Source organism: Panicum virgatum, chromosome 4K, assembly GCF_016808335.1.
Source record: "Panicum virgatum strain AP13 chromosome 4K, P.virgatum_v5, whole genome shotgun sequence".
Lineage (NCBI taxonomy): Eukaryota > Viridiplantae > Streptophyta > Magnoliopsida > Poales > Poaceae > Panicum > Panicum virgatum.
The window spans coordinates 23,882,323-23,909,714 of NC_053139.1; the positions used below are offsets into that span (position 1 = coordinate 23,882,323).

General features: G+C 47.1%; 2 protein-coding genes across 4 annotated transcripts; both read right to left on the reverse strand.

Moving 5' to 3' along the window:
- Nucleotides 1-1,855: 1,855 nt before the first annotated feature.
- LOC120703519 (1-phosphatidylinositol-3-phosphate 5-kinase FAB1B-like) lies at nt 1,856-22,709 on the reverse strand. Of its 3 annotated transcripts, XM_039987629.1 has the most exons (16): nt 22,339-22,669; nt 21,431-21,625; nt 20,864-20,975; nt 20,565-20,628; nt 18,142-18,811; nt 17,199-17,921; nt 15,737-15,890; nt 15,319-15,663; nt 14,938-15,052; nt 14,075-14,757; nt 13,662-13,993; nt 12,922-13,045; nt 12,616-12,771; nt 10,640-12,106; nt 3,627-3,887; nt 1,856-2,504 (listed from the first exon to the last, which is right to left on the reverse strand). In XM_039987629.1, the coding sequence occupies exons 5-16, from the start codon at nt 18,741-18,743 to the stop codon at nt 2,178-2,180; spliced, it is 5,289 nt and encodes a 1,762-aa protein (XP_039843563.1). In that variant the 5' UTR covers nt 18,744-18,811; nt 20,565-20,628; nt 20,864-20,975; nt 21,431-21,625; nt 22,339-22,669; the 3' UTR covers nt 1,856-2,177. The 3 variants fall into 3 exon arrangements, with proteins under 3 accessions (XP_039843563.1, XP_039843561.1, XP_039843562.1); XM_039987627.1 differs by having other exon boundaries at nt 14,075-15,052; XM_039987628.1 differs by lacking the exon at nt 21,431-21,625 and having other exon boundaries at nt 14,075-15,052; nt 22,339-22,709.
- Nucleotides 22,710-24,523: 1,814 nt separating this feature from the next.
- LOC120703520 (aluminum-activated malate transporter 10-like) lies at nt 24,524-26,895 on the reverse strand. The gene is made up of 3 exons (XM_039987630.1): nt 26,425-26,895; nt 26,183-26,323; nt 24,524-26,099 (listed from the first exon to the last, which is right to left on the reverse strand). The coding sequence occupies exons 1-3, from the start codon at nt 26,828-26,830 to the stop codon at nt 24,652-24,654; spliced, it is 1,995 nt and encodes a 664-aa protein (XP_039843564.1). The 5' UTR covers nt 26,831-26,895; the 3' UTR covers nt 24,524-24,651.
- Between the last annotated feature and the right edge of the window lie 497 nt (nt 26,896-27,392).

Below are 27,392 nucleotides of genomic sequence, written 5' to 3' on the forward strand. Positions count from 1 at the left end.
GTACTGTAACGGTTGACAATATTTTTGCCCATCAGTCGTAAGTGGTCTTCTGGTAGTGCTAGGTTGACTAGAGTTAGTTTAATCATATGTATAGTGTAGAGTATCATACAAATTGTATAGTTAACTAAAGTACATGAAACCGGAGCTACCAACTTCTTCCTTTCTCCTTGACTTTATTTTATCTTGAGCTGAGTATAAAACTTGTGTGTCAATCCCTGTTTATGTAATTGAATATCCAATCAAGATTAGTTCATCAACTCACCTATACTTTAACCGCCGTCTTCCTTACAGAAATATAAATGACACCTCGGAATAATCCTGGGTAAAATGCAACACGTGCGCTTGCGGATTCATTCGTGGTGTACGAAGTCGTTCATAGGCGGAGCCGCCTAGGAGCACCCAACCTAGCGGTGATGCTGGTGAACACCAACAGATGCGGCAATGAACGGCAGGGTGACGCAATCCAATCTCTAATTGGAATGAAAAAAGAAAACAACAGTAGCGAGACGAACCTCCGCGACGGCCCTATGGCAATGTGTGCACGACGAGGACGACGAGCGGCACCGCCAAGGATTGGTCTCGGGTAGAGGTACATCCCTCTATGCTGCGAGACCTTAACGGCACAACGGATCAGAGGGATCTGTGCACATCCTATGAGGGTGCTGCCTCCAGTGGAGATCGATCTCCCCGGGGGTGGCGCGAGGGCAGCAGAAGTGGAGGCCTAGGGTTAGAACCTAGTCTCATGATACCATGTAATATTGTATAATGCGTGGATGTATTACATTGAGCCTCTATCATGAATATATAGGAGTACATGGCTTGGATGTCAAATAACCTCTCTTAAGGATAAGGAAGATTATCCCGGAATTACAATCAATTCTAAACTAACTATATCCGGAGTTGCCTAATATACTCTAACACAAGTAACCGAGAGTATTTATGGTGTAATTTGCAATTTTCACAAGGGTGAAAACATTTAACCCCTTCAAAATGAAAGATCGTACAAAACCTGAGTATTGAATTAAGAATGCAGTGAGAAATCACATCGTTCTAAATGTACCATACAATTATTTGTAAGTGCATATTAGCTAGCACTGATAGCAATTATTGTCATATACCATAGAAGTTGGTGGTGACAAGTTGAATTATCCCTTAAAATACCAATCGAAGACATATCTATAGTAGAACATGCCAATCTACATAATATATCATTGGCCAAAACTTGGAATCCACTAAGAGTTGCTAGTATTTAACTTCAAATGTTGAGGTTTGAGATGTAGTACCGAGAAGGTATGCAACTCATTACTCCCATAAGGACAAAAATCTTATTTGTGTTGCACAACTGGATAAGTGGATATTAGTGCTTAAAATGTTGCTCCAAATTATAATCTGAAAGAACTACTTCATTCATCCACAAATTTAAGTATTGTTGGTCATCAACACGGCCTCCAATATATTACTTATTATAATAGCTGTTTCACAATGAATGTAGTAACATTATATTATTCTTATTTTGTTAATATTTAATAAGAATGTTTTTGATATTGACAGTCAAAATAAAAAAGGATTTGACTTAGGGCGAACTAGAAGTGCTGATATCCATGAACAGAGGGAGTAGACTATCCATTGCAACTACATAGCTGTGAAGTAACTGTAAAGTCCAATTTATGACGGGGAGAAATTCACAAATAGAAGCAGACACGCTAATTAATATATTTTTTTCATTTCAGAGTAGCAGTTTACATTTGGCAAAAGTGCCACATACATGCTATCTTTTCTTGGTAGAAAAATAATGTGAGAGCCTACCTACATATAATGATATAAATAAATGTACAAAAACGAGGAAGCAAAAAAATGTACAATAGTCGCATAAGCCTGAAACTGCTTCTAATTTTTCTACATGCTACAATAATTCAATGCACAAGGATTCATGGAAATGATTGACAATTTGTACATCCCTATATGATGCTTGCTGATTTATATCTACAACTTTCACAGACTAACATTTTTTACATAGACCTTCCCAAGGAAAAAGACATCTAGAAAAGAATGGCCAGATAAACCTGACTACCCAAAAAAGAATGAACAAAATTGTAACAAGTCAAAATCTATAAACATTGAACAAAAAAAGAGTTATTCCCTGAATACTTCCCTGCCGTTAGAGGTTCTACATGTTCTCACAATTCCGTCAAGGGAACCTGGTCACTGTCTTGACCACTATCAGCCCCTTGCTTGTTGGGGATGATTTCTGGAGGTGACCATTGATCTGGGACGACAAGGAAGTAAGCCGACATGGCTTTCCTGAACCGCTTCTTGTATTGCTTTGGTGAAATTACTGTTGGTGACACATTCTTCGGTCCCCCTAATATGCCTGAAGCTTTCACCCATGTCTCTAGGTGTTTGTCCCAAGTATATTGCCTCATGAAATCTATAATTCCCATTACAAGTTCATGCCTTTTCTCATCGACACCGACAAGTAATGAGTAATCCATTACATCGATGGACTGCAGAAAAATTGCCAATATTTATGTCAAAAAGTTGCACTGGGTCAAAAGCTATGTTTTTAAAGCGGTAAGGCGAGGCGAGGGGATCCACCACCGCCTTATCGCCTAGGCGGGCTAAGGCGAGACCTTAAGCAAGGCGAGCCGCCACCGCCTTGTCGCCTAGGCGACGCCTTGAAAACAGAGGTCAAAAGGGTACATATTAACTCTGACAGGAATCCTATCGTATAAAAACATGTGTAGTATTGAAATTAATCGTTTTTTTGCCTCATCGGAGGCACAAGCATTACACATCGACAAAAAAAAATAATAGTCTTCTAAACGAAGAGTTTTAACCAGCATCAAATAGTTGCAGACTTTGGGTTTATCATTTATGATGTCCATCTTTTCATATCATGGCTATAGATTATCAGGTACACGTTATGTGATGAAGGTTGAGTATGTCCAGAAGAACACCAATAGAAACAAATTCACATGGCACATATTTTTTAAATATACAAGATGGCACTGTAAATACTTCCACTAGCTGGTTTGTCTATTCCAAGATGTCTAGCCCAAGTACGTATCAGACATAAAATGATTCCCCAAAATGTTTGGTTCTCTTATTACATAAACTTAGCTTCCTTTTCCAATTTATATGGCACCGATAAGACACTGGAAATTATGCATGTTATCAGTAGGGAGTGAACCCCATTTTGCACATTATGTACTGGTTATATGGTATACATTCTAGATACGGAAACGGTATGCTCTCAGAGTTATTATACAACAAAAGAACTAGTAGGCAGGAATCCAAGGACGCCACCTATTATATATATAATATACTTTATAAAAGTTTGCTTGGCTACAGGTAATACCTAGAAATTCTAGAGTTTATGCTATTTGTACATTAGAAAATAACACAGTTTGTTTCTTTTTCACACAAGACAAGTGTTACTTGTGTTCCCCAACTACACAGTTGTGCTCTTTTTAGGGGAAACAATCTGTTCCATTTGTACAATAAAGATGAAGTAGCTTCTCATGGTGATAATTTTTTTCACTAGCACAGACACATGGATGGATTTTTATCAACAAATTGAAAGGAATAAAACAAGCCTGGAATGTAAGCATATGATTTCTACTCACAGCAAGAAAGGAGGTGTCATTCCAAACAGCTCTCTCTAGCAGCCGCTTTGCTTTGTTTCCAACAAAAATAGGGGATGTAGGCATCGCTTCAATTAAGTTCTGATCAAGAAGCACTTTGTCGCTGCCATTTGAGTCTGGGTTATATCTTGATCTTGTAGAACCCTTCAAATCATACAATGTTGTCACGTTACGCTCAAACAAGAGATTTTCCATCACAAGAACATCCATCCTCATCTCCTTACCACCTTTCAGGCTCTTAACCTATTAGAGGAATATAGTTTTGCATAAGTGACCAAACAAAAAATAACGCTGAAGATGAAAATACAAAACTGCATCACAAAGACCAGAATCAAGATGGCATTGCTACCAAGATTTATATGGATGCCAAAGCATGATGTTCCGATCTTTATTATTATCGCAAGGCCATGAATGTTGGGTACTTGTGGAACGGTTTGGATCCAACTGTCTGTCATTTCTAGGCTGCTGATCACTAAATGGATAGTTTGGATGAAAATTCAAGTCCAGCTAGTACTGTGAAATACTCCCTCCATTCACAGATGATAGTCTTATTTGGGATGGGCACAATGACCAAGGCAAAATAAAAGCTTTACTTATCAATCCTACTTATCCCGTCATTATTTACCTAGTGAAAAGAAGCAATCTTTAATGCTTAGAGCTCGTGAAAACAAATAGTCTTTAATGCCCCTCCTGCATGCAGCCAGTTTTTTTTCACATTAAGTCGTTTCCGGAGACACAAATTTACTCCTACGCAGTTAATGGATGTTGGGCTCGAGAGGCAACAGGTGGGTGGGCTCAAATAAGACTATCAATCTTGAAATTCTCAGATTTTGAAATAAGACTATCATCTGTGAACGCGCAGGGGGGGGGTAAGATTTAATAAAAGTATGTACAGTGTTTACGGTTTGGGTAACATAAACAAAATCCACTCTTCGGAGCAACTCATAAGTGTTGGTGTATATTGAGCCCATGTGTATAGAGGCTCATATAGAGGCCTATGTATAGGAATTATATATACCCACCCTTCTAGGGTTGGAGGAATACAAGCAATTATTCTCTCCATCATGGTATTATTAGCCTAGGGTTCCTCTCTCTCCTCTCTCCACCCTCCAGCCCGCCGCCGCCGCCGGCCGCCATGGCCGGCCGCCGGCCCCTCCTCTTTCCCCTCCCTCTCTTCCCTTCCTTCCCCTCTCTCTGCGCCGGCGCCATGGCATTCCGCTCGGCCTACCAGGCCCGCCGCCTCTGGTTCTGCTCGATCCCGAGCAGGACGGGGCCGCCGCCACCGGCAGGGGCCTGGGGGCCGCCGGATCCGTCGCCCACGGGGCCGCCGCCGCTGGATCCGCCACCCACGGGGCCGCTGCCCCCGGATCCGCCGTCGCCTGGCGCCTGCCGCGTGCGCCATACGCCGCCGCAGCCCTGGCGGCCATTGCGCCCCTCCCTGATCCCGTTGCCGCCGCTGCTGGCGATGCAGCTGGGGCAGGGGGCCGCGGCCGCGGGAGCTGGGGCAGAGGCCGCGGACGCGGAGGGCCTGGCCTTACTGCCTGCGCTGCAGCTGCCTGGGCCGCCCGCGCCGGCGCCTGATGCTGCTGCTGCAGCTGCCGCCGCGCAGGCCGCCGCCGCCCACCGCGCCGCCGCCCACCGCGCCGCCGTCGATCCGGCCGTCCTGCAGGCCGCAGGTGCCGATCCGGCTGCCCTGCAGGCCGCGCTGCCGCTGCTGCAGGATCCCGCCGCCGCCGCTGCGGCCCGCCGCCGCTGTCGCCGCGGGCAAGCGGCCCGCCACCGACGCCGCGCCTGATGCCGCGTGGACCGGGCTCGGGATGTCGCCCGCGGATGCGCCGCTCTCCGCCGCTGCCCTCCGCGGGCAGCAGGCCGACGCCGCTCTCGCCGCGGCCCTCCTCGCCGCCAAGTCGGAGGCTTCGGCGGCCCAGGAGCGGGTCCGCGTGGCTGCCCTCGCCTGGGAGCGCGAGCGCGCCGCGGCCGATGCCTCCGCTCTCCGGGTTGCCGAGGCGGAGCACTTCCTCCGCGTCTCCTCCGGCCAGCTGCCCGTCGACCCCGAGCCCGGCGCCTCTTCCTCCCGCCAGGCCCCGCCCGCTGGATCTGGAGCCCGGCACGACCCGACCGACCCCATGGTCGCCCAGCTCCACCTCCAGGCCGCCGGCGTCCAGAACATCAAGGCCCTGGTCACCGTCCTCCTCAACCCGACGTCCTCCTCCTACGGACGCTGGCGGGACCAGGTTCTACTCGCCCTCCACCGTTACGCCCTCGACGACCATGTACTCCTCGACACGCCGATCGAGGCGCGGGACGCGGTGTGGCTGCGCCTCGACAGCGTCGCCATGTCCTGGATCTTCGGGACCATCTCCCTGGATCTTCAGGACCTCGTCAGGACCCACGGCGGCACCGCGCGACAGGCCTGGGTGGCGCTCGAGGGGCAGTTCTTCGGCAACGCCGAGTACCGCGCCCTCCAGCTCGACGGCACCTTCCGCACCTTCCAGCAGGGGGACTTCTCCGTTGGTGAGTTCTGCCGGAGGATGAAGGGCATGGCCTATGCTCTTCACGACCTTGGGTGTCCCGTCTCCGATCGGTTGTTGGTGCTCAATGTCCTGCGGGGCCTGAGCAGCACCTACGACCACCTGAAGAGCTGGATCGCCCGCCAGAGGCCCTTCCCCTCCTTGCAGGTCCGGGACGACCTCGCCCTCGAGATCACTAGGGGTCTCGCCCCCGGATCGTCCTTGCGCACCCCCACCACGCTCGTCGCTGCTCCTTCGGCCTCCTCCGCCGCTGCCACCACCTCGCTCCTTGGTGCTGCTCCAGCCGGGCAGACCGGAGGTGGGGGGGGCCGTGGACGTCGCTGGCGGGGGGACGGGGTGGTGGTGGTACTTGTGGCCCTGCTCCTGGGAGTACCGGTACAGGTGGGGGCCGTCGAGGCACGCCGGCTCCGGCTCCCGCTCCTGCCCCTGGAGGTACGCCCTGGCCATCCTTCAGCAACCCATGGTCAGGGCCAATCTCGATGTGGCCGTTCCAGGGTCCGGGAGGGGGGCCTCGTCCTCAACTCCAGCCAACGGCCATGTTCACTGGTGCCGCTCCCCTCTTCGCGCCGTCCTGGACCCCGCCCGCTCAGCCCAACCAGCAGCCGACCTGGCCTGGGGGGTGGGACCAGGCCGCTCTGGCGCAGTCCTTCAGCACCATGGGACTGACGCCGCCGGTCAGCACCGAGTGAATCGCCGACTCGGGTGCCTCGTTCCACACCACTCCTGATGCCGGTATCCTCTCTTCTGTCCGACCCCCACACCCCTCTTGTCCTTCTTCTATCATGGTTGGTGATGGGTCTTACCTTCCTGTTACCGCCGTGGGTTCTGCTCCTCGTCTTCATAATGTTCTTGTTGCTACTCAAATGGTTCACAACCTTCTTTCTATTCGCCTGTTTACTGCTGACAACTCATGTTCTATCGAATTTGACTCCTCTGGTCTTACTGTTAAGGATTCGGCTTCCCGGCGTCCGCTCCTCCGATGTGACAGCCCGGGGTCTCTTTACACTCTTCGGCTTCCTGCTTCCACTGCCTCACCTTCGGCTTATTCGTCTACTACTTTTGCTGTGACGCCTTCTTCCACCACCTGGCACCGCCGACTTGGTCACCCCGGCCGCGACGTTTTGGCTCAGCTCAGCCGTAGTACCGATGTTCCATGTACTAGGGCTCCTGCTGAGCACATCTGTCATGCGTGCCAGTTAGGTCGTCATGTTAGACTTCCGTTTTCTTCTTCTTCGCATGCTGCGCATGTTTTTGATCTGATTCACTGTGACCTGTGGACATCTCCTGTACTCAGCATGTCTGGCTATAAATATTATCTAGTCATTGTTGATGATTTTTCTCATTACTCTTGGACTTTCCCTTTGCGCGCCATGTCTGAGACCTTCTCCACCCTCCTCCACTTCTTTGCCTGGGTGTCCACTCAGTTCGGCCTCACCGTTAAGGCCGTCCAGTGTGACAACGGGTGGGAGTTCGATAACTCCACCTCCCGGTCCTTCTTACTGTCTCGGGGTGTTCATCTGCGTATGTCTTGTCCGTATACCTCTCCTCAGAACGGCAAGGCTGAGCGGATGATTCGCACGACGAACGACGTCGTGCGCACCCTTCTGATCCAGGCTTCTCTGCCCCCGCGCTTCTGGGCTGAGAGCCTCCACACCGCCACCTACCTGATCAACCGCGTTCCGTCCACTGCTTCTCCTACTCCCGCTCCACACCACGCTCTCTTCGGTACCCCCTCCTCGCTACGACCACCTTCGGGTCTTCGGGTGTGCGTGTTACCCTAACACCTCCGCCACCGCTTCTCACAAGCTGGCGCCCCGCTCGACTCGTGTTCCTCGGGTACTCCCCTGACCACAAGGGGTACCGATGCTTTGACCTCACCTCTCGCCGCGTTCTGATCTCCCGACACGTCGTCTTTGACGAGTCGGATTTCCCCTACTCCACCTTCTCCTGACCCGAGCTGGAGTCTCTGTTTCCGACTGACCCGGTGGTTCAGCCACCGTTACCTGTCTGTCATTTTCCTACAGGTTTTCCCGGCACACCGGCACCGCTTCCGATGATCCCTGCTGCGCCGAGCGCGGCCCCCGGACCTCCGGTCGTGCCGCGCGCGGACCCGGTGTCTCCCGCTGCGCCACGCGCGGCCCCAGTGCCTTCCCCTGCACCTGCGCGGTACGCTCAGCCGGTGCAGGTGTACCGGCGTCGCTCGACGTCGACCCCGGCGCCGCAGCGGTACGCTGAGCCGGTGCAGGTGTACCGGAGTCGTTCGGCGTCGACGCCGGCGCCGCCTCCTGCTCCGGAGGCTCCTGCGACGCCGACACCGGAGCCGTCGCCGCCGCCGCCTCCTCCGGCTCCCTCTCGAGCCGAGCCAGAGGTGTACCACCCGCCAGTCATCCATCGGGATCCTTGGCATATCCATCCCATGGTGACTCGGCGGATGGCGTCTCAAGCCGCGACACTCTCCGCCACCGAGGGAGAGCCGCGGGTCTCTCCGGTACCCTCCTCTGTCCGTGACGCCTTGGCGGATCCTCACTGGCGTCGCGCGATGGAAGAGGAGTACGCGGCTCTTTTTGCTAACCAGACATGGGACCTCGTGCCGCATCCGTCTAGTTGCAATGTGGTGACTGGCAAGTGGATCTAGACGCACAAGCGTCGGGCTGATGGCACACTGGAGCGCTACAAGGCTCGCTGGGTTCTCCGGGGGTTCACTCAGCGGCCTGGTGTGGACTATGATGAGACCTTCAGCCCAGTCGTGAAGCCCGCTACGGTGCGCACGGTCCTCTCGCTTGCGCTCTCGCGCTCTTGGCCTGTGCACCAGCTGGACGTGAAGAATGCGTTTCTTCACGGCACTGTCAGAGACTGTCTACTGCTCTCAGCCAGCGGGATTTGTGGACTCGAGTTGTCCGGATATGGTCTGCCGACTCAACAAGTCTCTCTATGGACTGAAGCAGGCTCCTCGGCTTGGTACTCTCGGTTCGCCACGTTCTTGCTGACATTGGGGTTCACCGAGGCCAAGTCTGACACGTCTCTCTTCATCTACCGCCATGGGGATGAGGCTGCATATTTGCTGCTCTATGTCGATGACATTGTGCTCACAGCCTCCAGTCAGCAGTTGCTTCAGAGTGTCATCTCTCTGCAACAGGAGTTCGCTATGAAAGATCTTGATCAGCTCCACCACTTGAGCGTCACTGTTGAGCCTCGCCCGTCTGGTCTTCTCCTTCACCAGCGGCAGTACGCACTTGATATCCTAGAGCGGGCTGGGATGACTGATTGCAAGCCCTGCTCCACTCCTGTTGACACTTAGGCGAACCTGTCTGCTGATCTGGGTGATCCGGTGGCTGGTCCTACTGCCTACCGGAGTCTGGCCGGCGCGTTGCAATACCTCACCTTCACCAGGCCGGACCTCACCTACGCTGTCCAGCAGGTCTGTCTCCATATGCATGATCCCCGGGAGTCACACCTTGCTGCGCTGAAGCGTCTCCTCCGCTACGTCCGTGGCACAGTGGACCTCGGCCTGGTGCTTCACCGCTCGTCCTCTGCTGAGCTGGTGGTCTACACCGACGCTGACTGGGCTGGCTGCCCAGACACTCGTCGCTCCACCTCCGGCTACGCCGTCTTCCTGGGCGGCAACCTGGTCTCCTGGTCGTCCAAGCGGCAGCCGGTTATCTCCCGCTCCAGTGCTGAGGCGGAGTATCGGGCTGTCGCTAACGGCGTGGCGGAGGCGTCCTGGCTACGACAGCTCTTGGCGGAGCTCCACAGCCCGCTCGCCAAGAGCACGCTCGTCTACTGCGACAACGTCAGCGCCGTGTATCTCTCCACCAACCCCGTCCAGCATCAGCGGACAAAGCATGTGGAGATTGACCTGCACTTCGTGCGCGACAGAGCCGCCATCGGCGATGTTCGGGTACTCCATGTCCCGACTACCTCCCAGTTTGCTGACATCTTCACCAAGGGGCTGCCCTCCTCGACCTTCTCGGAGTTTCGCTCCAGCCTCAACGTAGCCGGTGGCTAGTTGTGGCTACGGGGGGTATTTGCCCTTTGTACTCTCTTCTTGTCCAGTCTTGAACACCGCTGCGCCGGTTGTTCAGACTGCGGGGGGGTGTTGGCTTTCTCGTTGTCCAGTCTTGAACACCGCTGTGTCGGTAGTTCAGACTGCGGGGGGGTGTTGGTGTATATTGAGCCCATGTGTATAGAGGCCCATCTATAGGAATTATATATACCCACCCTTCTAGGGTTGGAGGAATACAAACAATTATTCTCTCCATCAATAAGAATATTTTTCTTGTTTTTCCTGCTGCAGTCTGATGCGAGTGCTTGGGTGCAATCTGATGGTATCAACTGAATAGAACAAAAGCATAGATATCTAGTTACCCCATCTTCTGTGAAATATGTCATTTTTACTTTGCAAGGACTCCAAGATGTAGCTTTGATAACTACCTTTTGTAATCAAAATAGGTCATAGAAAGTTACCTGATAGATACCTAGAATTTTTGCAATGCAAGTAGGACTGCCGGTGCAAATCGACTCAGAGACATACTGGAAGTAGTCTGGAGCAAATTTCATGAAAGATTCTAATTCAGTTTTGGTAACCTGCTTAACTATGAAACGGTCATCCATTGATTTTGCAAAGAATACATTGCTCTTGCCTCCTTGAGCACCCCATTTCTTGCAACGACTAAGTGACTTGATAAAATCACGCTCTGACGGACAGCACATTCTTCTCAGAGCATCGAATTGTTTTGCATAGTAACAAATCACGGTGTACTTCACCTGTCCTAAAGGACCTTCATCCCCAAAATTCACTTTTATGTGACTTACTTTTCTAGGTACAAGTGGATCTGAAGCAAGTGGGTTCTTGCTTCCTGACATGGAGAGGATATTGTCCTCTGTCAAGACAACACTTCTTAGAAGTTCAGAAGTACAGTCATCCAATTCAGTTAATGAGGTACTTCTAGAGTCACATAGTGGGAGTGAAGTGTCTATCGAATCTCGCTCCACCTCATCTGACATCTGAAGATGGTATTCTTGGGAGGCCAGTGCATAGGAGATAATGCTAGTAGGTTCATCATCATAAACTCCAACAACAATGTCATTGATTCCTATAGGAAAGATAAATTTGGGCCCAATTTGACGCTCAACTTCCCTTAAGAAAGAAACATATTCAGGAGTATATTCATTGAGTGCATCAAATCTGTTTGAACGATTCCATTGCTTATTGAGAGAACGGTAAAATAGTAAGAAAGGCATTCTTATCCAATTAGAATGATCTGCTGCACTGTCCCCTAGCTTGTTCAGAGGTGTAGTATCACCGATATGTTCTTCTGAATCCTCTGAAGATGCTGTAGAATCTAGCATGGTTACCTTGCTAGAAGAAACAGGATCATCTTTACCGGTCCATTTAGCTTCAAGTGCATTAGTCACATCCAATACACTAGGAAACTGACCTTCTGAAAGGGTGCGCCGAGCAACAAGATCTGGCTCCAAGGGTATCGACTCACCACTTACACTGACACTACTGTACAGAGGAGTTTTAATGTCTCTTTGAAGCAAATCCAGTTCACTTGTAGTCATTTGCTGATCATGATTGGAATTGGGAGTACTCACATCAAGTCCAGTGCGATTTCCTCCATAATTGCTTTCCTGTAGACACTCAACATATTTAGCATCTTTGCTGGTATGCTTATTCCCACTAACTTCACTTTGAGCCTTTGTTAGTGCATTTTGCTCAGCAACACTATCTACAGAATGGATCTTCTCCTTGTCTCCTTGCTTGAAGTTAAATAACTCATGACAACACCTATCTGATCTTGCCGCAAACGCTAACCTTCTATCCCACAAGTATGAATGGAAGAGTAACTGCCTTCGCAGCCGATTGATCTCAAGTATGTCTGGTTGGCCTTTATGCATATCCTTTCTCAAAACTTTATTCAGGCATCCCTAAATAGTAAAAATGGAAATAAATCATGTAAGTATGTAACATTAACAATGCATACATCGAATAGGCATGGAACGACAATGTTTCTGCATCTGCTGTGGGTACAATTAATTAAGGTGCATCTTCAAATGTAAACAACCATGCAAACTGCTCAGTACTACATCCAAAATTTTTCTAGTTACATTGATTCCCAGACAAGTGGTGGGTTAGCACCTCAATACGCCACAACTTGTATGAAGATACATATAATTAAAACTAATCAATCAGATGAATAGCTCCAAATGTCTATTACCTTGACATGCAATATTTACATTTGCTTCTACCCCAAAACACCATGAATCTGACAGCATTACAAGGTTGAGGTGTTCACCTATCAGAGACACTATTTGCAGATGAAGTTCATGAACAAGGTGACTACCTAGTGGTGTATTTTGCACAGCGTGATGTAACAAGGTTATACATGATCAATCACCATGCAAAGAAAAAGAAACAATATGGAAAGGCACTGCACCTCAAATTCTGACTTTTCCTTTCGAAGCATGCTTTCAAGCTCAGCAATATATGTGGTAGGTTCTATGTTAAGAGAACCGCCTTGAACTTTTTTGCCAGATATCAAGCGTAAAGCATGTAATACTTCATCAAAGAGATGTTTTGCTCGCTCAATAACCTAACAAAATTGGATGAAAAGTTAACCATTTAGCCAAACGGCTAAGCAACTTTCCATGGAAGAACTGTATTGTGATATTCAAATTTGTGCAAAGATGGACAGCTGCAAATTTTATGCAAACAAAATCTATTGACTGCTTATACGATGTACCTCGTTTGCTTCTTTTTGTATCCAATCCAAGGGCTGGTGACCAAAATCAAGTTTATGAGGTGGTAAATAAACAGAATGAACACTAATAGGAGCATATCGGAAGCAAGCAACCATTTTGCCAAACCTGTTTGAAAAAAAAAAGACAACAAAAAAAAATCAGAAACTAAGATTTTTTGAAGTAAGGTCTGTGATCATTTCTTGAAGTAAACAGAATGAACTCATGATTACTTTAGTTTTAAGTAAGGTCAATGATCATTCTTTGAAGGTGACTAAGAGAAACAACGTGGAGTTGTTCTAAAGCACATGGCCACACATGCACCTTCACATATATCATTGATTGAAAACAAGGACATAGCACGGGAAATCAGTAAATTGGTTATGTGGTACAAGGTGTATAGAGGAAAACATGTCCTAGGGTTTGGTTTATAGAAACAGAACCAATCGACGGAGATCCTTGCCTATAGGATAGGAAATCATCCACATACTACCCATGGCATGCTTGGCCAGAAGGCTCGGTGCAGCAGGCCTACACAACCCAAAAGCCCAGCTGAACAGGGACTCATCCTTCTAACATTGATTGTGTGCATGGGATGTTTACTAACCCATTTCCTTCTTAAAAATTCAAAAGCACACATCTATAAACACAACTAATGTTGAGGATATGAGATGAATGGGTGCTCATGTGTACTTTTGCCTTCTCAAGTCAAAAAGTACAAAAAAAAAATCATAATACTGCTCACCCATAGAACCGGAAGCAGTCCCTGTGGAGAGAATGACCGCAACTGGCCACCCTACTTGCAGCTGCATGGTTGGAAAAGCTAAGTTCCAAAAATTTACCAAGTGACAAACCCCAAGCAGCATCAGACATGACAATCCTCTGAGTTGCTGGAGGAAATCCATTACTCCAAGGGCACTTCAGACATCTGTGCCACATCCAAATCTTCCCATCCCTTTCACCCGACAAAACGATTTCTGTATGTTTCCTAACTGATATCGTTAGACTTCCCTGGCGATGAGTATAACAATGGACATGGGCTTCAGGTGGCTTATCACAGGAACGACACTGGTAGCCCTGCAAAGGTATTGTAACCATATGAGGATGGGAAAGTATGTAAAAAGATTTTTAGATCTGGATTGAACAGGGAAGGGGGACCTGATCAAACAAGTAGTCCCGCAAAAACCTTCCAAGAGGCTTGTCAAAATTACCATAATACTTGATGCGTAACAGCTGGGAACGCTCACAGATAGTCCCTTTCCATACACATCGTGTGGACAATGAGACTAAGATACTCTGATGGTCAGAAGCCACAACTTCATCCTTATTTGATGTGCTATCATCTCCTTGGATGGTCTCTTGATTTTGTGCAGCAGCACTAGACACTGGTTGGACTACCACAACATTGTTATTGCTCATGGCTCTCACATCAGCCAAAGCATATGAACCTTCTAATGAGTCCTTGATATTAGAACTAGTGACATTGGTGCTACTTTCAACTGTGTTGTGGCGATAGCAACTCAATGTACTGGCTGAATTCATCATTATCGTCTTACCACATGATCTTGTTGAACCATCATGATAATCGCCAAAATGCATACCTTTCTTTTCCACAGTAGAATATCTAGGACTGTGTTTGGTGGGTGCACCAGATGTAGATGTAGAAGATATGGAAGCAGAAGCAGAAGTTGCAGTGACTTTAACTAATTCATTTACATCACCATTCCCATGGTTGAAATTGCTGTTGTTAGCACACAACGTTCCATAAGAATGGGAGTAGGTATTATTTTGAGAAGTAAGGCGTTCACTTGATACTGGTGCTTCAACTACAGCTCTTTCACCTGGGTCAGTTGGCATAATGTAGTCAGTGCCAAGGTGATCAAAACTATCAGTTTGCTGGTTGTTAGAAACATTGATTGTGAAGCCTGGCACTGCTGAAATGGAATTGTCTGCAGTAGATCGTTTGTCTGGCAAGGCTACAGTTAATGGGGACTTCAATGGAAGTTCTGTTAGAGTAGCACCTTCATCTGCAAGGAAAGATGTTTCCAACGCCAGGTGATATGCTGCAAAAATTCCATACTGGACCACATGCTTAATTTTTTTTAGCTCATCCATGCTAGCACCCTTCAGCAGAACCTACAGATCATATAGGCCACGATAATAAGTTATGGATTAGTATAGGACATATAAATTTTATTGTTTGATGCAGATAATCTGGAGGATAACAGGAAATGTAAAATCGCTTTAACTCGCTAAAAGAAGGGGTTTACCAAACTTCATTCAATTAAAATTTTCTTTTGGTTTAAAAGACTATGAGAAGAATCAAGGGAGAAGAGTGTCATTATTTGTTGTCCATCTATCGCGAAAGAAAAAAAAAAGGTCAAAAATGGTGCATCACTTACAGTGCAACCCAATGGTTTTGGGCATCCTTCAAAGAACATCATGGTCTTCACCATTTTCTTTGCCATATTGCCCAAGTTAACAGAATGTTCATCATATTTATCTACGTGAAATAATTCACAGTAACCAAGCTTCTGAGATGGTAGGAGATCAATAGAAGGAACTATCTGAGCACCTGTGCAACGAGAAATACGCTGCAAGAGGGGCTGCTTGATATTTAAAACCAATGATATGTTCTTTTCTAGAAGCAAATCTTGAGCATAACGAGAAACTGAATTCTCAACCAAAAGCAAGTTAGGTTTTTGAGCTACAATCTTCGCAACTGCCATTTTAAGGTGATCTGTTTCCTGCATACCAGTGAAAACATATATATCAGATCCACGGATATTTAATATTGCATACTAGAAGAAGTCTACGAACCTGCTGAAGCAATGTATCAATACTTGACAGCTGATTTGTTACTCGGTGGTACTCAAGAGCTCCTGCAAGTAATAGGAGACGAGGCTTTTCTATTCTAGTTGTCATGCGCCTATGTGCAACATTCTTCTTACAGACTACTCCTTTCACAACAATACTGAAAGAAGTAAGGGATAGTGGTAGATAATAATAGTACATAAAAGGGTTTTAAGGCTCCATGCGGTTTTAAGGCTCCATGCAGTATGAAAGAAACAAGAAAGACATCTTATCCGTTGAATAATTAGCTACAAGTAAACTCAACACAACATTAAGTTAGTTGATAGTTTTTTAACAGAATTTGTATTAGTTGGGTGTAAACCCCCCTAGGTGGAGATAGCATTTGCAAGAAGAGCTTCATGCAGGGACAGGTACAGATTAGGTGATTAGGTTCTAGGTGGAGATTAGCAGGCATACAGCAGCCTAGCCCAGCATGACAGCACATTCCTCTTGTAGTCAAAGAACTTTTTTTACTCACACTGGGCCAGATAAAATTTTATCAAAGCAAGCTTGGGAACACAATTAAGATGATGGCCAGTGGTCTCATGGGTTTTGTTCAACTTGCCATAGATATGTCTGAAGCATTGAGAAGCAACCAGGTATACATTCTGGAATAAACTATACTACACAATTGTCCATTTCACAAGTGCTAAAATATGTGCAATGAAACAGATTACGATTACACTGGCATAAAACATTTTGCACTTTCAATCAATGGACATTTGCAATTGATGAGTATGTACATGCCATATGGATACCATGTCACAAGTGGACATTTGTAATTGATGAGTATGTACATGCCATATCATGTCACAATACTTGATGAACCGTATCTTCATATGATATTTGTCTAGTTGAATACTTTGTTTCGTAAGCATCATCTCTTTATTGAAGTTATTATGTACTCCCTCTGTTTTTCTTTAGATGTCGTACTTCATTTTTGCAAATACTTGGAAAAGGATGTCGTGTTAGTGTCCTCATGTACAGTGTGCCTTTATTGTGCAGAGATTTTAATTTGGCATGCACAGTGGAGTAGTATTAGTTACTGCAGGGGGCGAGACTTCAGTCTGCATGCATGGTGTACTAGCTAGTGCAGGGGCCGACAGACTTGCATACGGTGGAGAATGGATGCAGAATTAACTCATGGGAGAGAAGAAGTGCATGCTTTTCACCATTTCCTTGGTCCATTTACCAAAGGAGAATGCGATATCCAAAAAAAAGGAGGGAGTAATATGCTACGATTTGATTCAGTTGCAGTTTAGCAATGATTTGTCTGTTAAATTAGAGCTGGACTTATTCGAGGAAATAAATTAGAGCTGGGCAAGCTCCATTTCTGGGTCTGCTACTGTCTTTTCTGATGTAAAAGTGTGCATCGCAATAGGCTTATGCTAGCTGAACATCGTATGAACAGTAAAAAAAAGTAGTTCACCTTTCGCTACGGTGCCCGCATGCTAAACACTTAACCTTAACATATCCGCCAGGATCCATGCCCCCACCTTGGCTTGTGTCTGGCTTGAGGAAGTTGGCAGCTTCCCATGATACAGAAGTAACAATCTCTAACCAGCCCATGTCATCACCTTCATGTAAGGAAATATTCTCCACCTCCAACAGCTGAGAAATCAGAGCCCTGAAATGTCCATCAATGACATTCTTCATTACTTTCTTATGTTCTTCACCAGACCGATCTCTACATCGGAATTCTCCACTGCCCAAACTACTTGATGATCGAATCCGACACTGTTCACCATCAGCTATGCACACATCATTGTCGTCATCGTCAAACAAGTCACCTCCCATCTCATCATCTTCATCTTCTGGTTCAGGAGGAAGCCAGAAAAGTTCATCCTTTTCGAAGTCCACTGGATTTGTATCCTTACTTTCCAGAGCATAAATGGACGAAGCAGCCCCACATTCAGAATTATTATCAGGTTCTTGTTCATTCTCCAGTTTGGTAACGGGCAGTGTGCTGGGAAACCCTTGATCAACCACACGAGGGGATACTTCTTTAGGGACCATAGATTCTTCTACTATCTGCGACATTGTTGAATTGAAGGATGTATCAAGCTCATCAAACTCATCTGGGCCATAATATTGTCCGTTCTGCTGTTGATTAGAGCAGTAAGAAGGATATTCTTCATCTTCATCATCGCTCCTGATTTAGAATGTCACGTTAGGGGAGCATTTTGAAATTGTCAGCTAGTCATATGCAACACATGTGATGAAATAAGGTAAAATCAATGCATCAGTCTAACACTACACTGGATGATAACAATGCTATTTGTTTACTGAGTGAAGAAAAGTCAGAAGCAGAGTGTGGTATATTATACTTTAACTGAGTGACAATATACCATGCGAGGTTTCAAACTAAATACCTGTTTGTGTAAAAGCCAAACTGAACTGAAGATGAGTCATCTTTGTTTGAAACAGTGGACCTGATTTTCTCAGGCACATGTGCGTCTTGCGTACTATGTGAGGTCTTGTCAAGGCAGCATTTCAGATTACTACTGCTGGCAACACAACCCACATGCTGATAATTTCCAGTAGAGTAAGATCCACCTGGTGTGGTAATACTATTGATGGTAATAGTTGACTTGGTACTGAACAAACTCGCCTCAGATAGGGAAGGGCTGAGCACAGGCATCACCTGTTTGAGGGAAGTGACTCTTTCTTGCTCCCATTGCTTGAAGCAGAAGGTGCAGACACGTATCCTGTCCCCCTCATCGACATGTCTATCAGGCCCACTTGAAACTGGTATCGAGTTCACAGTACACTTACCACAGAAAATTCGCCCACATAGACGACAATGATGCCTGCGGTTGAATATGGTGAACTGCGTGTCACATTCATAGCAGACTCGACAACTGTGGTCGGGCATCCAGAAGTCCCTGGAGAAATTGTCTAGGTTGGAGCGACGCGGCAGCCATGATGTCAAAAGCTTGACTACATCAGAAAATGTTTTCTTTTGGTCCCCCATTGGTGGTTGCAATGGTACCACCTCAAAGAAACCCTCATATTTGCATCCTCATCTGCTGCAACAGAAATCTAGCAAGACAAGAAAGCACTCATTAGAACAAATATACTATAAACATATTCTGCAAAATTCAATGCGCAATGCACAAATATATAATTTTCCCTGCACGGATTCCCCATACCAAAAAAAAAGGATAACCAGAGCATGATGCTCCTCAGTGAACAGGGCAAGAGCTTGACAGTATACTAGACTTACAAACACGAAAGCGTGACATTTATACACGGCCCCATCTATCATGACAACGATCTACATTCCAACAAAATCGGATCAAGTGGCCATATCTTTCACTAAATTCAAAAGCAAAGAAGGAATCAATGATATGGTTCCTAAACAACAAAGGAATAACCTATTGAGCCCCTATCAAAACTCACAAATGTCAATCATTTGACAGGGTCAAAAAAATTATTACTAGGACTATAAATGGCTAGCCACTCTGTACACATCTTCTCACAATCAACTCAAAGATTGGTACCTCAAAATTCCCCAAGATCCTCAAGTTGATTGCGAGAAAATTGTGGAAACAGTGGCTTTCCATTTGTAGTTTGCTAATATTTTCATTTTACCATGACATATTATTGGGTTATGAAGTTTGTGAGTTTTGGTTGGGGCTCAATAAGTTAGTTATTTGTTATTTTAGGAACCATATCATTGATGCCTGACCGCTTCATCCGATTTTGATAGAATGTAGATCGTTGTAATGTTAGATGGAAGAGTGTACAAATGAGGCACATAAAGATTAGATGTTGCTTATTTTCCCTTCATGAGGTATGGACTGCAATGAAAATGACTTTGACCATGAAAATGAGATGCTCAATTGGACAAAACAGGATGCACTACTTAGTGAATAAAGCATAAGTGCCCTTTTCAGATCGATGGTATATGCTATTGCTGCCCTACTACTATTAATGAAGCATAGTTTTATCTATAAGAAACATTGATTTAAATGTGAAAAATCAGCAAATTAGTATTTTGGCCAAATGGCAAAAACTCCAACTTACCTAAAAAGACCTCCACCTGTCATTAGTCATTACCACAGCTAACATCAGTGCTGTTGAAGGTTTCCTAAACTAAATAATGGTACCCAATCGGTCCGTATATATTTCATGCTCAGTGGATTGTGGTTTACCCTTGGCGACTACTAAAAGGATTTGATTTTGATTTAAAGATGCATCTTTCACCCCCTCCGTTCCAATATACAGACATCGCTTATTCGTATCCTGTTGTATCCAAGAGCCAAAACATGAAGGCATCAGGTCTGTTGTATCCTGTTGCCTTATAGTTGCTGAAAGAATTAGCTCACCATATTATTTGGACAAAATAGTGTTAGAAGCTCAATTTTTACTCTCATTGAGCTGAGAGGATGACAGTGAACTTGGGGCAATTTTCTGGGGTTTTTCTCATTCACAAACACACAGCCATGCCTTCCAACGGGAGGGGTGGCCACACATATATACAGCCAGCCAAGGGGCTGCTAACTGCCTAGTCTAAGATGCTCTTGCTGTCCTAGAAAGTAGATGCTAACTGCTGCTGTCCTACTAACTGCAGCTGTCCTAGCAAACTGAAAAAAGCAGTCCAAGATGCTGTCCTCTAGGGGCAGCAAAAACCCACTGCGTGTTGCAGCAAAAAGAAGATGCTGCAGCCCCACAAAGACCAAGAGTACAAGACTTATTCCCTTCAAATAGTACAGCTTGCTGATTTCTACAACTCCTCAACTATAAATCAATTGAGCTGACATTGAAGTAGTTCAACTGCATCTGCATTTACCTGTGATGGAGTTTCTTAGGTCTTTGAATGGAGTGTGATCCCTGGAGCATTTTGAAGACACCATCTACAAAAGTGAAAGATAGCAGATAAATTAATCACCAGACAGTTGTTAAACAAAAGAACAAGCACTAGAGTTATATCATAAATCTGAACTGGCACAAATATTTCCTTCGACACTAGTGTAGATTCTTCCATGAAAGATGTTTCAGGGGCAAAAAAACAGATTCTTAGCTTTCTAAGAACTGGCATAATGGTTACAGTTGACTCTGGCTGTCAATTTGGTTGATGGATTTTTTTACCTTTCTGAGAACTAATGGTTCCTTGATGATTGGCTCCACCTGATTATTTAGCTGCTAGCTTTGTCTCCTCAGTGCTGTATGCCTGTATGTCGATTGTACCAGCGAGAAAGACCTGGGTACAAAAGGAATTATGATTACAGGTGCGAACATGACCACTTCTTTGAACATACCAGAGTGGAAGGTCTGAAACATTGTTTGATTCTATAAAATTCTTTGGACCCTGAAGTGTGAAAGCAACATTGCACAGCAATCATGTATCGCTGATGCAGTGAGCGTAGGAGAGTGTTCTGAATTGAAACTAATATGTGGCTGACTTCGGCATGTATGTATATACTGAAAATCTGGAAGTAAACAATAATTTCACAGGTAAGACAACTGAACTGGAGAGACGGTTTAAAAACTAAAATTGGCATGTTTGCTCAAGACTGCTACATTATTCATGGGGTACTTCAAAGGACATATCACCACATTGTAAGGTCTAGAGAATTAACTACTGTATTCTGCCTGGAGTACTTCAAAGGGCAATCGGGTCGATGTGAAGAAGACAAAGCAGTAACAATTACTAACATTGAGGAATGTTGCGGTCCTTCATAAAAGTTAGACAGAAAATCTTCACCACATGTCACAGTGCAAACTGTTGTTTTGGCATAAAGCCACCACTTAGAACTCTCTTTGAGTGCCTGTCAAACTCACAAACTATGCTGCGAGAGTTACATCTATATACTTCAGAGAAGTTCCAGAAATGTGCTGCCAGAATCACACCTGTATAATTTAGAGAAGTTCAATGTTTGGGTATCACAAATGAAAACACACGGCAAAATCATTATGGTCCATGCCTGTTCCTATGAGGATGACTTTTGCTACAAATAAGTATACATTGTTGAGACAAACTCCAACCGAGTCATTATCCAAACAAACAACAGTGCCCTAACCTAATGCTATGTGACAGTGATAAATTGGTACTTCTGGTCTGAGGGTTAAGTACGACATAAGACAACGCAAGTATGCAATAGTAAGGACTTTAACCTGATAGGCTCCTTTCTCGGTTCCAGTTTTGAATAAAAAGGGTTTGATCACGAATAATTCACAAAAATCATCCGGATTTCAACAAATATCTGATCCACTTCACAAAAATCCCAAACAATCCATTATCGCCAAAAGAAATACTGGGGACAAAGGCTATTCCATTATCCTCATCGTAAGGCAAAGTTACTAGAACCCATGCACGACCTCATATTGCTGGATCACCAGACAACGGCCAATCACAATCCGAATCCTCAAAGGGTAGCAATGCGTGCTCTCCTCCGAATCCCGATCGAAGCCACCCCACAGAAAGGTTGGCACAATTGGATTTCTCCCGTCCCAGATGGCGAAATCCTTAACGAGATCGAGATGGAAGGATGCGAAGAGCATGCGCGGTTTCTACTCAGCCCACATTGGAACAACAATCGATCTGTCAAAGCAACCAAGCTTACCTACGGAAAGGTGAGATGGAACAATGCTGGATCGATCAGACGCGATGAAGCCAGCGGCCGCGGCCCCGCCGGCGTGGATAAAGGAGGCGCGATGGAGGATGCGTAGGGGCCGAAGACGGCGAGGCGACGGTGCTGCCGGTGCGGCGCGGCCGTTACTGCGGCCGGCGAGTACGAGGCCGTCGGCGCAGGAATAAATAGCTAGAAACGGAGGCGGTCGCCGCTCGTGGGAGGGGATCGGGGGCCCTCGGCGGCGGCCGCAGGACTCGAGAAGCAAAGGAAACGGGAGGGGCCGATGGCGGAATTTTTTTTTTTTCCACCGGAGCGCGGGCCGATGACAGGGTATTGGTCGGACGGAAGGAAGGGAGAGGACCACGAGAATGACGAGAAGTACCCAAAAATAGGTCCAAAACGCATACACACACTTCTCTACAAAAATTATTCATTTAAGAAAACTTCTCTAAAAAATCTTGTACATATTTCCTAAAAAACATTTTTAGTATTATACTATGTTAATGAATATATTTATACGATTTCGTCCGTAGCAATGTACAGATATATTTGCTAGTTATAATTAAATTAATAAAAAATGCTTGTGCATTGCTACATGCAAAGACTATATATCACATTGCATAAAACAAGATTTTAAAATTTTAATACATTATAAACTATTTGTGCTATTATTAGACAACTAGAGCAACAATTATTTTCTCACCACTAGGATCACGTGTGCACATAAATCTCTAAAAAAAAGGAGCTAAAATGTGAAAGACATGAACTTCTAAAGGTTTCTAAGGCTTCAATGTAAATTGAAACTTAGTTTGAGGGGCTAACAGTGTAGATTTCTATTTAAAAAAAAGGATTATGGGTTGACAAATGTATAAAGGTTAAGGAGTTGGCAAAATAGCCAAGTTGGTCCCATAACTCTATTGTAAGACTCAAATTTGTCCCTCAACTTTTAGATTGGCTAATATAGTCCCTCAAATACCATTTTAGGGTCATATCTATTCTTATGATGATATTATACTCCATAATAACATTATATAAATGCAAAACATCATTTTTATCCTTAGCTTCTTCTTCCTCTCCTTTTAATTTTCACTCTTCATGGGCTGCAATACAATGCGATGCATGGATAAATAATTTTTTTGCTACAAATTTAACACTTGTGATGTTCGGCTTCTAAATGCACTTATGCTCATGCCACTACAATAATTTGCTAGCATTGGCTAAATATTTTTTGGTAATAATAAATTGTTGAGTAATTTAGAAGGGGAAGGAGACAAGGGTAAAGTGGACTTTTTGCATAAATCTCGTGTTATTATGGAGTATACTATAGCACAAAGATGAATTTAACCCAAAAACAAAAGTTGAGGGATTATATTGGTCCATCTGAAAGTTAAGGGATAAAATTGACCCTTAGTTCAAAGTTTAGAGATCAAAACGTCTATTTTGCGTAAGGAGTTCTTTATAAATCCTGAACCGGCATGCATGTCGTTGATCAATAGGGGTTTTGATAGGATCGAGATATTGACCTCCCATGCTAATGATCTAAAGCGCATGGCACTCGGTGGATGATGACACTGTGGGGCTTGAGGGCGTCCAAGACTACATTTGCGGTCGTTGGTTGTTGTTGGCAGTTGATAAATCTCGTTTTACCGTCAACATGTTTGGAAGACCTCGACCAAATGAGTATTCACTGATAAAGAATTCAATTAATAACATATCATTTTTTTTCTATACCTATTTCTAAAGCGAGTAAAATTCACACCTAAATTTTTGGTTTGATCTGTTTGGTTTGGCCCGTCTTGTATCATCGACAGATGGGTCTTATTCCATCCCATATGCGACTCGGACTAAGCCTCTCCATCCACGTTTTGATCACATAGATTCCTACAAATTAACGTACGAGTACCCATATATATCCAATACTTATAGCAACTTTGTCCGTAGCAGGGTATAATTACCTAGTTAGAACAACTAGATGAATTAGGTCCTTGTCTCTTTTTTTGATACCTGCGATGACCATAGATGGATAAAGGATAAAATATCTATTTCTATGCATTTATGTAGCATTGATCCTCATTGTTCCACAAGGTTTTATGTTTCTACATGTTTTATAAGAATATAATATGCTTAGAGTCACACGCTGCAACTGGACGCGGAAGTTACTCCAAATGGATGTTATCAGAAATAACTCCAAATACGAAATTGTATTGCAACATGTCGAAGCGATCGTATGGAGGTAGATACATACTTTGCCTAATTTGGAGTTTGGAGAGAGAAAAAAACATAGCTCTTTTCGTTTTTGATGGATCAGGCCATCCCAAGTATGCTGCGATGCCTTGGGCTAGGCAAGACAGGCCCATGGTTGGCGAAGTCCATAGACCGGTTCCTGGGGCTTGGCATGGCAGGCCCATGGCTGGCCGAGTCCACGGACCGGTTCCTCGGACTGGGCGCCACCGGTGGGTGGCCGGCGAGGTCGGCGGAGCGGTGGTGGTGCCTGGGGCTTGGCGCCACCTGCGCGTGGCCCGTGAGCTCCATGGACCTGCTCCTCGGGCTGGGTGCGTGAACCACGAAATCCAGCGGGGGCCTCGGGGACACCCATGCGTCCCCGCGCGGCCACTTCTTGGTGCTCCGCCGCCGCATGAGCACCTTGATGAGCTCGCCGACCTGGTCCCGAGGTGTTCCGTCGGAGCTGATCTGGTCGGCCGCCATCTCCGTCTTCTCGTGGTCTGCGACCTTGGCGTGTGTCTCTTGCGGCACTTCTACTGTGAGGGTGGTGCTCCAGGCGGTGGCGGGGGGCACGGCCGCCTCGACGTCCAGCGCGTTCTCCTCCTCGTCGTCCGCCTTCCTGAACTTGGCCGTCGTGGCCAGGTTGTCGACGGCGCTGACGACGCCCTCCGCCCTCGTGCAGATCTCCAGAAGGAGGGAGGCGGCGGTGAACAGGGGCAGCACCTCGATGAGCGGCGGCGCCGGTGCTTCAGTGTTCTGGTCGTGCTCCGTGTCCGAGAAGTCGTCATCTTCCAGTAGCGCGGCGAGGCATCTCAGCTCGTCTCTCAGCTCCTGCGCAGCTGTGTTCATGTCCCCCATGACGAGGGCGAGGCGGGCGGACCTCGTCATGGACGCGACGGAGCCGGAGGCCTCGCGGAGCACGGCGGCGCAATGCCGGCTCAGGGCGGCGCACGCTCCGGCGAGGTGCCTTTTGACCTGCGGCAGTGCCTGCGCCTCCGTGCCGACGGAGGCAGCGAGCGCGTCGACGCAGTAGGCACAGCAGCGCATGGCGGCGCCGATCTTCTGGTACAGCGGGTACGGGTGGCGGAAGCCGAAGTCGCCGTGCGCGGGCTCCCACCTAGCCAAGTTGGCCAGCGAGTCCTCCGACGCCTTGGCGTTGAGCACGGCGCGGTACCCCTGCGACCTCTCCGAGAGCGCCCGCCTCGCCGGCCCGGTGCCGGCGGCCTCCGACTCCGAGAAGAAGTCCTCGACACAGCTCTCGACGGCGGCGGCGAGCTTGTCCATGTTGCGGGCGACCTGGTCGTGCAGCTCCTTCCCCGCCCAGACCGGGAAGATGAGCGCGCAGACGGCGAAGCAGATGGCGGCGCCGATGGCGATGGTCGTCAGGCGGTGCCGCGCCATGTAGGCCACCTCGTCGACGCGGTACCCGCCGACGGCGACGAGCGTGTAGGTGAGGATGAAGATGGTGACGCCGTAGTCGAATCGAGCCTTCATGGTCGGCATGAACCGCGAGTAGGTGGCCGCCGAGGCTGCGCATCGTTAGGCTGGTCAGGGGAACTGCAACAAGCAAATGTGTGCCTGTGGTTGTGATCGACATGGATGACGAACGCACCAAAAACAAATAGAGATCCACTGACGATGATGGGCTCCAAATCCTTGCCGGACCTGCTGGCCATCCACTGCACGCCGAGGGCCATCCCGCCGCCGGTCACCGTCGCCATGGCCCTGTTCAGCCCTTTGTACAGACAACCGCCTGGGCACGGACAAATCCGATCCATTTTCAGTGACGATTTTGTGTCATTTTGAATAGGGCGATCGAGAAGAGAGTAAACAGTCTGATGACGCGCTTATTACCGACGGTGTACTCGAAGACGACGACGACGGTGAGGACGGCCCACATGGCGTTGTGGCCGGTGAAGGCGTAGAGCGGCTGGACGTAGTAGAACACGGAGCAGAGGGCGAGCGCGAGCGCCATCTTGAACCCGTGCGCCACCTTCCTCGGGTCGTCGGCGCCGATCCTCCACGCCGCCCTCGCGACTCCGGCCGCCCTGTCCCGCGCCGCGGCCGCCAGCGAGAGCACCCGCAGCCACGCCGCCGCCAAAAATGCCGGCGCGCAGCACGCCCGCTGCCGGCCGCCGCCGCCCCTGGCGTTCTCGTGCTCGGCCCCGTCGCCCGGGTGCACCGCCACCCGCCACTCGTCGGCGCCGCCGCCGCCGTCGCCCGCGGCGGCCGTCTGGTTAGCCGCTGCCCCTGCTGCCATGCTCGTGCGATCGATGTGTACCTACAAGTGTATATGTGAGAGAGATGCTCACTCTCTGTGCTGGATCTTAGATCTGCCGTGGCGATGGTGTGGCCATGTGGGGTTTATATAACCGAGGAGCAGGGGTTGCAGGGGACGCCGGCGGCTCCGCTTAGCTTCAGGAATCAGGAGTTGCCGGTTGCCACCACCAATATATTTTTTGACGTCACGTGGGGCGCGAAAACATGAAGACTGCGTGCCCTGACGCGCGATTTTTCTAGCTTTTGAGGAAAGCGCGTGGTAGCATCGGTCAAAGGCAAACGTGAAATAAACTGGTACTGTAGTAAATATGTATTTTATATTTATGTTTTATAATAAAAAAGAAAATATTGCAACAGTTTTTTTGGTAAAAGAATATTGCAACAGTTATGCGCGCTTCTCTTTGTTTATGATACAGCACAGTGCCAATAGGGATGGGTTCGAGCAATTATTGATTTGGCCCATAATGTCCAACGCAGGACACGCAGGATCATGTAGCAAAATTATTATTAAGCTCCTGCCACATTTTGTAAATCTTATTGCT

Coding starts and splice junctions, on each gene's coding strand:
- LOC120703519 (XM_039987628.1), bottom strand. CDS start 18,743: ATGGGGGACCAAAAGAAAACATTTTCTGATGTAGTCAAGCTTTTGACA. Junction 12,107..12,615: donor AGGAAAAGTCAGAATTTGAG/GTGCAGTGCCTT, acceptor TTTACTATTTAG/GGATGCCTGAATAAAGTTTT. Junction 3,888..10,639: donor AAATTCTAGGTATCTATCAG/GTAACTTTCTAT, acceptor TTCCTCTAATAG/GTTAAGAGCCTGAAAGGTGG.
- LOC120703520 (XM_039987630.1), bottom strand. CDS start 26,830: ATGGCAGCAGGGGCAGCGGCTAACCAGACGGCCGCCGCGGGCGACGGC. Junction 26,324..26,424: donor CGTCTTCGAGTACACCGTCG/GTAATAAGCGCG, acceptor GTCCGTGCCCAG/GCGGTTGTCTGTACAAAGGG. Junction 26,100..26,182: donor TGGATCTCTATTTGTTTTTG/GTGCGTTCGTCA, acceptor AACGATGCGCAG/CCTCGGCGGCCACCTACTCG.